This window comes from Danio rerio, chromosome 20 (assembly GCF_052040795.2).
Source record: "Danio rerio strain M-AB ecotype USA chromosome 20, GRCz13ab, whole genome shotgun sequence".
Classification (NCBI taxonomy): domain Eukaryota; kingdom Metazoa; phylum Chordata; class Actinopteri; order Cypriniformes; family Danionidae; genus Danio; species Danio rerio.
Window position 1 is genome coordinate 1,434,703 of NC_141040.1, and position 16,858 is coordinate 1,451,560.

The 16,858-nt window shown below is 37.8% G+C and overlaps 2 protein-coding genes across 9 annotated transcripts in view; one reads left to right on the forward strand and one right to left on the reverse strand.

Annotated features, from left to right (window-relative positions):
- Positions 1–3,861, reverse strand: part of scara5 (scavenger receptor class A, member 5 (putative)) — a 30,927-nt gene extending 27,066 nt beyond the window's left edge. For all 5 annotated transcript variants that reach the window (XM_087297469.1, XM_087297468.1, XM_087297467.1 and 2 more), the window contains exon 1: positions 3,677–3,861. The gene's annotated coding sequence lies outside the window, so the exon portion shown is untranslated. The remainder of the gene's footprint in view (positions 1–3,676) is intronic.
- A 2,113-nt stretch (positions 3,862–5,974) lies between these two features.
- mmachc (metabolism of cobalamin associated C) lies at positions 5,975–13,524 on the forward strand. Of its 4 annotated transcripts, none has more exon segments than NM_001114889.3 (4): positions 5,975–6,117; positions 7,626–7,823; positions 8,986–9,138; positions 12,706–13,524. In NM_001114889.3, coding segments are annotated over 4 exon segments (753 nt in total). In that variant the 5' UTR covers positions 5,975–6,027; the 3' UTR covers positions 13,018–13,524.
- Positions 13,525–16,858: the final 3,334 nt, after the last annotated feature.

Consider the following 16,858-nt stretch of genomic DNA (forward strand, 5'->3'; position numbering starts at 1 on the left):
AATTCTACGTAATTTGTGCGTTTAAATTCAGCCCAAATAAATTGTTTACAGCCACTTAACGTAAAAAAATTGAGTAAATCATCTTTAAATAATACTTTTTCAGTGTATTGCAAATAAATATATACTTAATAAATTAATAAATTGTAAATACAATACATACTATATTGCAAATAAAAGAATACTTGTTTGCACCTCGACACAGTTTTTAGTCTGAATTTTAATTAATTCGATCTTAAAAAATATTTTTACCTGTTAATATCAATAAATGATTTAAAAACAGAGCTAATTAAAATAGCCGTTTTCTAGGAAAATGTTATAAATGTTATCACTCTGCAACAATATTGCATGTGTTCCCAGTATCGCGCAGCCCTAAAAGAGACCTGCTGCAGCTGGAAGGGTCTCCGCAACCACTGTCCACTTCTTACAAAACAAACAGAGCAGAGTTTAAAAGTGTCATTAAAAAGCGCTCGATCTGCCGGCTCTGATTACACAAGTGCGCACTGACAGTCTGGCACAAAGCGTGGACAGCACTGTGAGCTCATGAGGCTGCTATGCAACTCAGATTACTGTAAATCTGCTGGATAAAGAGCAAACCGCGCGTTCCCACATCTGCCTCTAATACTTGTCTCTTTCCACTCATCTGAGTCTTCTGGTTTCACCCAAAGCTAAAAACACAACAGACGGCATCATCATACAGACCTGATGGAGACGGCAGGTTCACCAATAATAAAGAGGACTTCACTGGTTTGAATAGAGACAGGGTTTGCTCTTGCAGAGGATCATAAAAAAACAATGTGTAATGAGCAATTGTAAAAAACAATAATAATAAAAAGTACGCCTGCATCATTCTAGATTGCCAGACTCTAGAATTGCAGGAACATTTAGCATCTTCCAGATAAAGCTTTTATCTGCTGTGGTGATTCTACAGTTAGTACAGCAGCAACAACTGGAGTACTCCATTAAAATAGTTGGGTTAGAAATACCCCAACATATAACCCAACTATAGGTTATATTTTAACCCAATGCGCTGGGTTATTTTTAATTGAATGTTATTTTTTTTAATTATGGTATTACTATTAAAGTACTACTATTATGTTCGAATTATGGCTGAGTACATTAATGAATGTCTCCACTGGGTCCTAAAGGCGAGAATGACAGCCGAATATACAGCCTGATCTCATGAAAACGTAAGTATTCTACATTTTGTCAGTTTAGTGGGTAATTCGTATGAATTCATTTAAGTTCAATCATACGAAATTGTACGATTTTAAAAAGGAGGCGTGTCACCCAACCCCACCCCTAACCCCAACCGTCATTGGGTGATGAGCTTATGGTACTAAATTGTATGAATTAGATCGTACGAATTCATACGAATAAGCCACTAAAGCAAAAAGTTACGAATTGCCGCGAGATTGTGTTGGGTATTACTATTGAAGTACTACTATTATGTTCGAATTATGGCTGAGTACATTAATGAATGTCTCCGCTGCATCCTAAAGGCGAGAATGACAGCCGAATATCCAGCCTGATCTCATGAGAAAACGTAAGTATTTTACGTTTTGTCAGTTTAGTGGCTAATTTGTATGAATTCATGCAAGTTCAATCATACGAAATTGTACGATTTTAAAAAGGAGGCGTGGCACCCAACCCCACCCCTAACCCCAACCGTCATTGGGTGATGAGCAAATCGTACTAAATTCTATGAATTAGATTGTACGAATTCATACGAATTAGCCACCAAAGCAAAAAGTTACGAATTGCCGTGAGATTTTGTTGGGTATTACTATTAAAGTACCACTATTATGTTCGAATTATGGCTGAGTACATTAATGAATGTCTCTACTGGGTACTAAAGGCGAGAATGACAGCCGAATATCCAGCCTGATCTCATGAGAAAACGTAAGTATTTTACGTTTTGTCAGTTTAGTGGCTAATTCGTATGAATTCATGCAAGTTCAATCATATGAAATTGTACGATTTTAAAAAGGAGGCGTGGCACCCAACCCCACCCCTAACTCCAACCGTCATGGGGTGATGAGAAAATCGTACTAAATTGTATGAATTAGATTGTACGAATTCATACGAATTAGCCACTAAAGCAAAAAGTTATGAAATGCAGTGACATTTTGTTGGGTATTACTATTAAAGTACTACTATTATGTTCAAATTATGGTGCATTAATGAATGTCTCCACTGGGTACTAAAGGCGAGAATGACAGCCAAATATCCAGCCTGATCTCATGAGAAAACGTAAGTATTTTACGTTTTGTCAGTTTAGTGGCTAATTCGTATGAATTCATACAAGTTCAATCATATGAAATTGTACAATTTTAAAAAGGAGGCGTGGCACCCAACCCCACCCCTAACCCCAACCGTCATTGGGTGATGAGCAAATCGTACTAAATTGTATGAATTAGATCGTACAAATTCATATGAATTAGCCACTAAAGCAAAAAGTTACGAATTGCGGTGAGATTTTGTTGGGTATTACTATTAAAGTACTACTATTTTGTTCGAATTATGGCTGTGTACATTAATGAATGTCTCCGCTGCGTCCTAAAGTCGAGAATGACAGCCGAATATCCCAAACATGTGCATCATTTTCTCCCCCCAAAAAAAAACTGTAGAGATGAACACAGGAGGTAGAGAAAGCGTTTTATCGGCTATAAAGTGCGTGTTTGAAAGTGCTGGTGAAACTAACAAAAAAAAAAACACGACACGAGAGGTAATTTGAAAAAAAAAACTATTATTACGATAGAGCTTAAATAAACTTTACAACGCAAAAACAACATTACATATGCATATTAATACAGCTGTTCTATGTCAGTTAAATGACTGTTGAAATTCAAAATTTTAACCCAACTGGTTGAGTTATTAAATAAATAACCAAATAAATGTTAAAAATAACCCAGCAAAGCATCAAATATGTAACCCAACTAATTGAGTTATTATTAAATAACCTAATAAAGGTTTAAAATAACCCAACAAAGCACCAAAAATGTTTACCTCAACTATTGGGTTAAAGAAATAACTTGTTTTTAGAGTGATTAATACAGCTGTTCTGTGTCAGTTAAATCAGTTATCTGTTGACATTCAAATTTTTAAACCAACTATAGTTCAGTTATTAATAAATAACTTAATAAAGGTTAAAAATTACCCAACACATCACCAAATATTGAAGTCAACTAGTTGAGATATTAATAAATAACTTAATAAAGGTTAAAAATTACCCAACAAAGCACCAAATATGTTTAACTTAACCATTGGGTTAAAGTTTACTAATACAAACTAAATTACACTACATTACAATTTGTCAGTTCACTATAACGTTAGTAACAGTAAGCAATCATTAACAAAGTGTAATAGTATAATACATCAGAATCACTAATGTTTACTATGAATGACAACAGGATTTTTCACGTGGGAACACACTTAACGTTATTCTTCACGAATATCTCTAGTAAATCACACAAACAAGTGTTGACATCCCAGCAGAAAACACTATTTCTATATCTGCAGCAGATGAAACAGACCCGAGATTCACACTGTATATCAGTAAAACACAAGAATCAACTTTTAGGTTAAGAGAAAAAACTGTTCCTCAGAGTAATGATGAGTAGACAATGAACTAAAGCTGCAGATGCTGTCAGCGGTGAAGGTCAGTTTGTGTCATTACCGCAGTCAGTGGTGCTGAAGCGCAGGTCCTGGATCAGCTGATGATGATGAGGATGATGATGATGATGATGAAGAGCGGGCTTTCAGCCAGAGAAAGTCTGCTTTAAAACCACCGACACTTGTCTCTGCGGTCAGTCAACAGAGCAAACATATCCACCGTCAAGCGTCCTTCGCGCTGCAGAAAGTGTCCGGTTTCACGCAACTCCCACACAAAAGTGCTTCCCTGGGTTGCCAGATTTGGCGACTATTACACGCACAATCGATGATTTTACGGGTTCACGCGACCACCACACACAAAGTTTTCACAGGGTTGCCAGATTGGGCGACTATTACACTCAAAATCAATGATTTTACGGTTTTACGCGACTGCCACACGAAAAAAGTTTTGCCGGGTTGCCAGGTTGGGTGTAACTATTTATTTATTTTGTTTGTTTGTTTATTTATTTATTTATTAATTTATTGCTTTGTTTTGTTTGGAGGAATAAAAAAATATAATGCAAAACTGCTCAATATTAGCCTAATTGCCCCCTAAGAAAGCAATGTTGTCCAATGACTTGCCAAATAACTTAAATTAACATAGTTACGTCTTTAAACTACTGCATTGCACTATAAACTGAATACTAGTAATAGTAGTGCTTTTTTTTTTTTTGCAAAACTCTAAACATATTCTCACTCATGAAAAAAAATTAATGAATTGCCAAAAAGTGATATGTTGAAGTCAAACACACAGATGGTTAGTGTGACTTCACCAAACAGGACATGTTCCAGGATTAACATTACAATCAGCCAATCAGATTTAAGAAATGTTTACAATTTAAGGTGAGTTTAGGCTTTTACACTTGGGGTTATGAGCTTCTTACTATTTACTCATCTTCCTATGAGTTTCTAATTTTTGTTGACCACGAAAGAAGATATATTTTTTAAAAATGCTGAAAATCTGTTACCATTGACTTCCATAGTAAGAAAAACAAACACCAACGCTTACAGGTATACAACATGCTTCAAAATATCTTCTTTTGTGGACAACAGAAGAAAGCAACAAGTACACTGAAAAAAATTATTCAGAGATGACTCGTTGGATTTACTCAATTTTTTTTACGTAAGGTGGTTGTAAACAATTTATCTGTGTTGAAGTTAAACAAACAAATTAAGTTAAACATTAATAAACTTAATTTGTTTGTTTAAATTCAACACAAATAAATTGTTTGCAACAGTTCTGCATGCAACACTTTTTTTCAGTGTAAACGATGAGTAAATAATGAAAGAATTAAAATTCATAGCTTTAAAATAACTTGAAAAATGATAAGAGTAGCTTTTTGTGCAGTGTATACTTTATTTAGTACTGACTGACACTGAATGCAATGTAGAATAAGTAGCTACAATAAAACTTACTCTAAAATTGAACAAAAGTATACTTCTGTTTATTTAACAATGCTTTTAAGTGTGCTGTAAATGCTTTGTTGCAAAGTTCATTTTCAACACACAGTTAAAGTAATACTAAAATGCATTTACATCAACAGCAAGTGAATACACTTCTAAAAAAAATAAACAAATAAATCAGTAGAAGCTTATTTTTCTGAAATAAACTAAATTACAATTATTTTAAAGTCTGTTAAAAGTTCACATAGATAAAAGCATGTTTGAGTTACTACTAAATAACCCAATAAAGGTTAAAAAATAACCCAACAAAGCACCAAATATGTTTAACTCAACCACTGGTTTAAATAAATAACTCAATCTGTATGTACTGTCATCACAAGGTTGAGTAATAAAATAGGTAATCATAATATGCATCTCAAAAATAAAAAAGGGTTTTAAATAAACTGCAATAATAAATAATAAAAATAATAAAGGGGCCTTAAAAATTACATTTGCTTATAAATGTGCAGAAAAGACATAACCGTAAGGGCTTTTATTTTATCATTTAACAGTTACCAATTTTATATATTTGCAAAGAAGTTTTACCTCATTCAACCACTGATTAAAGATGGGAGTAGATTTGAATCATCTGCATTTGTGAATAAAGATTATTCCAAGACATAATAGAACATTGACAGCAAAATGAAGCTCTTTGTTTTCATGGAAGATACCAAACTTAACAGTCCTCACAGTGAGGGGAGGGAAATGTACATTCCTGGACCATAACCACATCTGAATCGCTGACCAAAAGGAAAGCACCATGTCACAATGAAATAACATGTTCCAAACTCTCCATCTCTTATTCGCAAAAACACAATTATTCGTTTTTTTTGTGAATTAATTCAACGCTTTCTTTCTGCAGATGCTCCACTTCCGCTCCGCTCCACTAGGGGGCGGAAATGCACCTCATCAACACCCTTAAGAAGAAGAAAAATGGCGATCTCCAGTGAACGCGTGGAGGAGCTTCTCAGGACTTTCCGCGAGTCTTTAAAAGCGAAAGGTTTTGAAATCTACCCCTTTAAGGTATCCCAGACAGATCCACCAATAATCCAGCTAACAGCTTTGGTGTGTGTCGCATGTACTGCATGTTGAATCAATGTGAATCTGCAGTTCTGTTCAACTTTCCGAGAGAGTTCATTACTGAGACTGAAGACAACAGAAGGGAATTTGCTGATCTGTTAAGCCCTCCGTGTCCAGGTCATCACAGGACATTATATTTGACAAAAAAAGCCTTATTCTGTGTTGGGGTTTTTTCAGTAATTGCAGGTTTATTTGCAGAGAGAATATTGACAATATTGTAAATGTGCATTACTATATTTGATCTCAGCCCTACTGAAAATATTAAAAAAAAAACAGATTAAAACAGCCTAGGCTGGTTGGTTCGTTTTAGTTGGACAACCAGACTGGTTTTAGAGGGGTTTTGGACACATCCAAGCTGGTTTCCAGCCATTTCCAGCCTGGTCTTCCAGCTGTCCATCTCTCAGGCAAACCAGCTTGACCAGCCTAGGCAGGCTGGGAGCCCAGCCATGTCCAGCTTAAACCAGGCTAGTCATTTTCCAGCCTGACCAGCTTAGAAATGGCCAAAACCTCTCTAAAACCAGGCTGGTCAACCAGCTAAAACCAGCCAACCAGTCTAGGCTGGTTTTAGCAGTTTGTTTCAGTAGGGAGGAGACACCAAGCTCTGTAAAACAGAGCAACAAATAGATTAACTAAAGCGTCCAAGTCTATAAAGCCTACCGTGTCATATAAATATCATTATTAATAATAAAATAAATATTAAATGTATTAAGGACTTAGTTCAAGTTTCACTTTCACGTCCGCTAAATCATCATCATTAGGAAAGTCATGCAAAAATATGTGTTTATCAGATATGATGTACTTTTTGTGTTGTCTAGCACAATTAAAATGATAGATATTTTATTAAAATTAAGCATTTGATTGTCAAATGACTAAAGACAAGATAATTGGGAGATTTAGAGCAACAAATGATTATTTACATGCATTTTATTCTTTGGTAGTGTATTATACCACTGTAGAAATATAATTGATTTACATGTGTAGCCATATAAATATCAAGTGCACCACATTGCTAGCTCTGCTTGAGTCACTAAAAGTAAAACTGCTTTGCAAATGTAGCATATGGGTCATTTAAAACCAGTTGAATTAAGTATATATATATATCTATATATATATATATATAGATATATATATCTATATATATATATATATATATATATATATATATATATATATATATATATATACATATATATATATATATATATATATATATATATATATATATATATATATATAATATAATATAATAATAATAATAACAAACAAGAGCACTCATATATGGCATGTTTAACTCAGATTAAAATACACTTAGTCAAGTGGCTCAATGCATGCAGAGATAATGTAATATATAGTGCATCCTGCAACATATAATTTGCATCACATTAGAATAAAATTAGCATTAAATACTGGTCACCGAGGGACTGATAAGTGTGTGTGTGTTTGTTGTGCAGGTGGGCTGGTATAATGCAGTGCTCACCGCTGCTCATCATCTGCAGTATCCAGCAGACACTCTGGCTGTGCTGGTCATCAGCACTCCTGCCATGTTTGAGTGTGCATTCCTGCCCTTCTTACAGAGCCAGAGCTGCGAGAGCCTCAGAGACCCCATAGACCAGTGCACGGCACACACACTGTCTGCCTGCATCTCTCTGGTACAGCACAGCAACACAATCTGCATAAATGCCGCCTGTTATATAGCAACACATTGCACAACTTGCCATACAACAATAAATACAACCTTTCACACAGCAATACCTCTTGTCATACCAATACTGCCTGTCATACAGCAATAAAACCTTTCATAAAGCAATACCACCGGTCATATAATACTGTCAAACAACATTACTCTGTCGTGATTCTTATTATATTAGTTAAAAAACACACTTTGTTCAGTAAATCCGTTGTTTAATATAAAACAATGAACATACCTAAAACACACTGAACCATATTTGTTTTGCACAGTCATTCCCCAGTGCCAAGTTAAATAAGTTGTGCATTTTATTTTGTATTTGAATATTTGCTGATTTAATTCATGTTGTGCTTCTTATAAATGTACATTTAGCAAACATTTTGCTACATTCTGTTTCCTTTAGATTATTTGCTTACTCTCTAGTTTTAGCTAAGCACAGCTTTATTAAAGGTGCAGTAAGTTTGACACCCAGTGGTTGAACTAGGTATTGCACTCATGGTTGCATACACATGCAAGCGCAGGATGCCAGATTGATAACACCAAGCCTGACAATCGAGCCTGAAGGCTAATTTGGGGCTGATTTAAGTTGTGAAATTTATATTTTAAAACTTACTGATCACCTCAGGTACACCTCATGTGCTTTATTCAGTGCTTAATACTAATAATGTGAGTTTGAATGTCATTTTACTAGACATTTATTGCCATACTACTGAAAGCAGCAGCAGATGGTTCACCTCAGATCTGGAAAACAAAATTAATTCACTTCAGAACTGTGACTCAGTGCAAATATCAGTGATTCAGCATCTGCATTTAATCATGTTAAAGAGGTTTAATATGGATTCATTAGATTATAAACCTTATTATATCGCCGGAGTGCAGTGAGTGCACTGTTCTGTGTACTGACCAAAACAAAGACAGACGTTACGCACATTCTCAAAGCAGATTATCTGACTTCAGCATTGTTTTTCAGATAAACATGCATGTTCGGAAACATCTACAAACATATTACGCAATTTCTTTGCTTTAGGAGAGTCAAAAACTGACATACAGCACATTTAAACCTACATAAACCCTTATAATCGTTCTATCTGGATTCTTTAATTTCTCTTTCTCTGTTTATTCAGTGTTTCGCTAATCAGTCTGTGGATGTCAGCTACGATTATGAGATGCTGCCCAGCCGAAAGCCCAAGTTTCTTGCCCAGACTGCAGCCCATGTGTCAGGAGCAGCGTATTACTATCAGACATCAGACATCCACAATCCGCCATGGGGAGAGAAGGTCAGTCTTTATAAGCCAATACACTGTTTGAAAGCTCTATAGACATTTTAAATCATCTTTATTACATCAGAAATAGTGATTAATCTGAAAATATTACGGTTGTGAGCTTCTCTACCAAATATAATGTGCTGTCTTTCAATCTTCAGTCTCACCCAGTCGTCAACGTGTCTCACAGCTTGGCACTGGCAGGTCTGTCTTGCCTTCGGAAAGCATGCGCAGTCATGAATAATTAAGCAGCCGGCTCTTCTCATAGGATAAGAAAACTCCGATATGAATAATAATGAGAAACCGACGTGTCGTCACTGCACTTGCAGTTTTGCACTACTTCACCGATTTTGATCCGCCCCAAAAATTATTTTAAACCCGGAGCTGAAATCAGCTGACAAAAGCTCCAAATTATCCAGTTTTCTCCACAATTAAAGCTGACAGGTGCTAACATTGTCTTAGCTGATGCTCAACACACACAAATCTGTTAACATCTGAAAAAAAAAGTACTGGAGGGTTTCGTGAACCTTTAAAGAGACTTAAAACATCTAAAAAATGATTGAACATTGGCACTTTTTAGAGAAATGAGTTTTCCCAGAGCATTGAACCTACTTTACAAAATACATCGTATCCACAAGCCATTGGGATGTAGTTGGAGGCTTACTTGATTTGCAGTGGAGTGCTGGCGCAGCCTATTCGTGGACGCATAGCCCTTGCCGGGGCCGTCGGGGATGTTGACGTGCAGCTCTCAAAAAAATGTGACTACATGCCACAACAACGCGTAGCGCAAGCTCTGTGATTGGTCGGCTTGGTAGTGCTGACCAGTGTGGGCGGGACTCGGGACTGCGAGTCCGATGGAGTGATTGTTTGGAGTCTCGTGAAGGAGCTCCAGATGGAGACTGATGTTTTGTGTTTACCTTATGATTAAAGTTGTTGCATGTCCGCCGGTTCCCGTCTCAAAATGTGCGAGTTTGAGCTACTTGTACATAGGGTTGGCCGATTTTTTTGATTAATTGGAATTAACGTTTTGACAACAATTAAATTTTATATTAAATCGAGAAATCGCGATTTAAAAAAAAAAAATAATAAATTGATACATTATAATGGCACCAATGCGCTTTGGAACTATGAAGCAGGTCGCACACCAGAAGTGCTGCTTGGAGACGTGCCGCGCAGCACCACGCAGCGCCTTGGATATTAGAATTCTAAACAGGTTTCTATACACACACCGGCGCCGCCCAGCCACAATTGAGGATGCAGTTCATACTTCAGCCGCGCCACAGAGCGCCATTTGATTAGTTTCATGTTAAATATCATGCGAATGTGCGCATCTGGTGTGTGATAGTTTAAACTGTCATGTGCGCGCCGTGTTGTGGCACTTCTGGTGTGCGACCTGCTTGACTGCCTGTTAAAGCGTGAAGTCATGTAGGATTTTACTTGTTGCATTAAGGCTGATTTAAACTTCTGCGTCAAACACCGGCGTAGGCTACGGCGATGACGCATAGCCCTTCGCCGTGGCCGTCGCTGTCACTGACGTGCACCTCTCAAAAATTGTAACTACACGTCGCAACAACACGTAGCGCAAGCTCTGTGATTGGTCGGCTTGCTAGCGCCGACGAGTCTGGGCGGGACCGAGAGCCGCGCGAATGACGCGAGCGATTGTTTACAAGTGTGGAGTCCCGTGAAGAAGCTCCGGATGGAAAGTTTTGTTCTGTGTTTACCTCATGGTTAAAGTTGTTGCACGTCCGCCGGTTCCTGCCTCAAAATGAGCGCGTTTGAGTCACTTGTACATCCAGGAAGTGTTCAGAATAGCAAAACAGAAGCGAAGAAACTCGACACAGAGGAACATTTACACCTCACTGCCCACTAGCGTTTCGGAAGTGTTAATGCAGACCAACGGAGACAGCGCACAGAAGTATAAATGCACAGCTGCGCGCGTTGCCTGCGCCGTGAGTTGCGCCGGTCACTTGACGCAGAAGTATAAACCAGGCTTTAGTCTGAGTCACATCTGGATTGTCAAGACATATTCCCTCATCAAGTCGATAAACTCGATCTCAACATGTATGAAGGGCGTAAAAACCTGCCATGTGAAAAACCGCACTGGTCTTAGTTCGAACCGCGCCGATCTTTTGGTTTAAACATGAGTAGAGGTGAGGGCCTGTAGCAGTGAAAGTGAAAGTAGCTGCCACCATGACGTCATTTAGCGGACCTAGTTGAAAACCAGACAGATCAGCCAGCATAATACAGAGAGTGGAGCAAAGCGCATCAAATGATCGATATTTAAAAGGGGGAAAAAAGAAAAATAGATTAAATATATTATTTTATATTAGACACTCATCTGGTGCTTGTATTTGCTCCTGCTATACGTGCACAACTTCACACATTGGGTTAAATTAGGCTTCAGTTTCCGTGTTCAGTCCTTTTCTTCCACTGTATCTTTTTAAGGAAAAGGCAGCAGCTTTACAACCTGACATTCAATCAGAAGACAAAGCCGAGCTGACAGCCAATCTTTCCTAGACTCAACTTGCAAAAAACCCCTTTGTATTCCTGCAAGTGCAATATCTACACAAATATTTCTTATTCAAATCTTCTGCAACCATATTTAACTCGGGAATTTGTTTTACATTTATTTACATCTTGTTGACCATTTTATGTTCGGCATGGCCATTAAAAACACAACGTTCCTTAACCAGATGGATTTTTAAGTTACTTATAAAGAGAATGTTACTTCAGTCATGTTGTTGTAATGTTTTAAGTTGACTAGTTACACCAGGGGTTCCCAAACTTTTCAGCCAGCGACCCCCAAAATGACAATGCCAGTGACTCGCGACCCCCAATTTCCCCTCAGGTTGTTATATATACAGTGGTTATAAATGCAATGGCACACACACACACTAATAGACACAAGTCTATTCTTGTTTTAATTTTTTCAATGTATATCAGTGCTGTAAATGGGCCAGAAAGTTTAACCTGGTGTTATAAAATAAATCTGCTGCTTCTGACGCTATTGCTGTGTCTTTAATATAATGTAATTACCCCAGGGGTCACTTTCCAATAGATCTAGTAACTATAAGCTACTATAGTAACTATATAGTAACTATAAAGCATATAGTAACTATAGACAACAATTTTTTTTCTTTTCAGTAGGTTATGGATAATCTTATGGTTTTTAAAAAAATAGATTTTTTGAAATCACCAGGCGACCCCCCCTTGATTGTCCCACGACCCCTCGGGGGGTCCCGACCCCCACTTTGAGAACCACTGAGTTGCACGATAAAAAAAACAATCGAAATCGTGAATCGGTCAAACTTTATAAAAAACCTAGATTTTTTTTTGAGATATTGCCCAGCCCTACTTGTACATTAAGGAAGCTTTCAGAAAAAACTAAACGAACATACCAGCTAGCATTTCGGAAGTGTTATTCCTCTGCAAATACAAACAGCGCGCAGAAGTATTATGCTAACAGGTGATCACACTGATATTTAAAGCAGGCTTACGGCGTCTCCTCTTTTTGAATATATTATCTATTGTCAGCGTGTTGGATGTCTTCTGATCTGAAGTCTTCCTCTTTCTTCAACACAGAAGATGTTTGGAGTTTGTGTCCACCCTCAGCTGGGCGGCTGGTTTGCGATCCGAGCGCTGCTGGTGTTCAGAGATGTGCAGGCGGGAGCAGGTTTTCAGCAGAGGGATCCCGCAGACTGTGTGTGCACGCAGGAGGAGCGCATACGGCTGCTGGAGAGCTTTAACCTCCGCTGGCGGGACTGGAGCTACAGGGACATCGTGCCCGCAGAGGAGCGCTACTCGGACCAGCAGAAGCAGTATTTCATCACTCCACCAGGACAGCGGAGGGCGCTGCTCAGACAGTGGGGATACCTGACCGACACGCAGAGCTGATCAAACTAACTATTATTGTGGTCTCTGCTGAACGACTTGTATGTTGACTCTGGGAACAATGTAATTAATTGCACAATAGAAAACAAATTTATATATATTTTATTATTTAATTTAATAAAATTGCGGGAAAGTGTTTTAACATAGTGGGTTGCCAAGTCCAGAGTTTTCCTGCAGGATGTCTGGAGTCTTAATTTTCATTCATTCATTTTTCTTATCAGCTTAGTCCCTATTATTAATCAGGGATCACCACAGCGAAATGAACCGCCAACTTATCCAGCACATGTTTTACTCAGCGGATGCCCTTCCAGCTGCACCCCATCACTGGGAAACATCCAAACATACTCATCACACTAATACCCTACAGACAATTTAGCTTACCCAATTCCACTGTAGTGCATGTGTTTGGACTGAGGTGCACCCGCGACCTTGCTGTGAGGCAACAGCACTACCCACTGCGCCACCGTGACGCCAGCCTTCATTTTCAAAAATAAAATTTTAGTAAAATAAGTTTTAAGTTGACGGAAATATTAGGTGCGTTCGACAGGAAGCACGGCTGCAGCCAGTGATCAAGGAGATTAAAAGAGTAAAGGCGGGGACGGATTTAAAAACGGAGCCGTCTAGCCGGACACTTCGGGCCTCAGTTGTGGTAGATCACTCAGATGATGACCGATCACGAGGCCCACACGGAATCTGTGCGCGCAGATTTTTAGCCCATCATTAATTCTGTTTATTTACTTGAGTAAATATAAGTTTATTCAGTTTTTTAAAATTAAGTACAGTATTATTATTGACTAATATGAAAATGTTCATCTGATTTATGTACAACGCAGTTTGTACAGTAATATTTTCTGTCTTTTAGTAGAGATATGAGATACTTGCTTTGTTTACCAAATAAAAATAATCTAATTGGATTGGCATTTTAAACATTAAATAAAAGTTTTTTTTCAAATATGATTGTTAGTTATGATACTCCCAAAATAATTCCGCAGATTTTTACCAAAATTCTCTGCAGAAATAGCAAAAAATGTCCGGAGATTCCGTCTGGCCCCACTGATCACACTGCGTCATCCTCATTTTTAAATTTATAACAACAAAAGATTTACCGTACAAATAAAACAGAAAACAGTCTCAACAAACTAGTTCATTTTTAAACAATCAGTGAATTATGAATTAAAAATATAACAAACACATGACAGAAATGATAACAAAAACTAATAGGCCTAAAAAAATACAAAGCAATAAGCACACATTTTAGGAGTTTAATCATCACTCTAGGCCAGTGGTTCTCAAACGTTTTTCATCAAGTACCACCTCAGAAAAAAATAGTCTCTCCAAGTACCACCAAAATGAGCGGTATTGAGATACAAAAGCGTAGTAGGCCCAGTAAAGCAGCTACAACTCTGCACAGTTAAAAAAAACCGTGGCAGATTACATCAGAAATATAGGCTATATGTCATATGACATTATATACATCATTTTTGATCAATTTTGAATTATATGTAGCATGTACATGACATATTTCATTACTCCGCGTACCACTAGAAGGAAACCCACAGTTTGAGAACCACTGCTCTAGGCTGATACTTCTTTGAATATGCTATAAAGAGGTTTACATTTATAGATATAAAACTCTCCAATATATCTTAATGTAAAACCCAAAACAAGGTGTTTTGATTCTTACACAACGATGAAGATTATTTTGGATAATGACAGCATTTTCAAAAAAGCACTTTTATCTAAAACGGATTGAACAAAAGGACATTCCTATAATAAGTGAGATGCACTTAATAGAAAATACCTAAGAACAGGAAACTGAGGCTACAATTTACCAAAACTGGACAACAGAAGATTGGAGAAATGTTGCCTTCTCTGATGAGTCTCCATTTCTGCTGCCACATTCGGATGGTCGGGTCAGAATTTGGCGTAAACATCATGAAAGCATGGATCCATCCTGCTATCCTGGTTCAGGCTGGTGGTGGTGGTGTAATGGTGTGGGCATGGGCGGACTGGCCATCTGGCAATTCTGGCAAATGCCAGATGGGCCGGACCAATTTTTAAATGTGGGCCGGTCAGTTTTTTTTTTTTTTAACATGTATTGTACTTAAGTGCAGACAACTTTTATCACTTGCTAGATGTGATATTATGATGATGATAATAAAAATAATAATAATAATAAATGTTAAGCATTTGCCCAATCGGCAACATAATCAAAATCTGACAAGAATGTCATATTATTTCACCATCTTTAAACCAAAATAAATAGTGAATGTGCGTGTCCGTGGGTGGGGCTGTGTTGGTGTGGTGATGTGGGCTGGTGTGGCTACAGTGCCAGGGCGGAATTTTTGTCCCAGTCCGCCCCTGGGTGTGGGGGAGATTTTCTTGGCCATTAGTACCAATTGAGCATCATGTCAACGCCACAAATGCCTTCGGAATAGATTTCAATACCCAGTTGTATTGCTTATGATCACATTCAAAGTTATATTAGTCTAAAAAAAATCTGATTTAAAATCTCACCCTCGCTCCCTCCCACCAATCTTTGTAGAAAAAAAATAGTTTCTATGTAAAATGTGCCTAGTGTTCCAAATTGTTGAATTATGTGGGGGAAAATTATGTTTCTAAATTAATTTCCAGTATAAAAGAACCTGCTTATAAAAATACTGATAATTGTTGTGCATACATTTAATTTTTTGTAATTTTAAATAATTTTTTTTATATTTATTTTTTAGAAAAGTTATGTTGAAAATGTAAAAAAACTAGAGCTTGCTTGTTTTGATATTACTTCAAATATTTGGCTGAGAAATAAAGTTGCATGGACCAACCGGGCCTTTAGAATAAAGCCTTATGCGCCATTCACACGGGGCGTCAGCGTCAACGCTTTCCATTCACTTTGAATGGGTGATGTCAGGCGTTGCCGAACTGCATTGTGGATCAGTCGGCGCCGCTTCAGAGGCGTTGCTTGCTGCAGAAGTTGGGACTAGCTCAACTTTTCAAGCACCGATGGAAGCATCAGCCAATCAGATCACTGTATGCAAATACACCAGCTCAGACAGTGGTCTATTGCTGACTAATTTCATTGGCTGACGCTGCTTTGACGATCGCATCAGCTCCAACTTCAGACACGCCCTCTGTCAAGCGTTGACGCTGAAGCCCCGTGTGAATGGGGCATTCGTGTTTAGCTCTGTACATGTCTGAAATGTCATTCATAATGGTCTTTAAAATTCTTAAATTTGACTTTGTGAAACCTGCAGAAAGCCTGTCTTGTGTAATTGGGCATGCTTTTATACTCTTTTTTTAAAAATTATTATTATTCTACAGGTTTGACAATCATGCAATAATTACATTTCACACCTGCCCAAAGCAACTACATGAAAAATGCATATGAATGGTGTGAAAGAACCCTTAATCTAATCAGTAAAGCACAACTCGTGAGAAAGACTACTCAATTACAGGAAATTAAGTGTCTAATTCTTCACCGTCAGGCCTGTGTGAATGCCCAGTTGTCCTCAGTTACTCTTGTTATATCACACTTGCACTCTGACTGGCTGCAGATCTGACTGCACAAATACACTCTAGTCTGGAAAAAAAACCCTTATTGATTTAAACATTGCACTGGTAAACACTGCACCCCCTGCTCTGCAGAACATTGCCCGGCTACCAAAATTCATGTGGGTCAAATCCGGCCCACACTAGACATTTGCATCCGGCCCACATACCTCATGGAGTGATGGCTCTAGGGCGGTCCGCTGTAGACATCGGTAAACATCAGTGAATTATATTGTTTCAGTTTGTGCCTCACTTGATTTTGTTTGCTGTAATGAACAAACTTTTCAAGCAAAGTTCT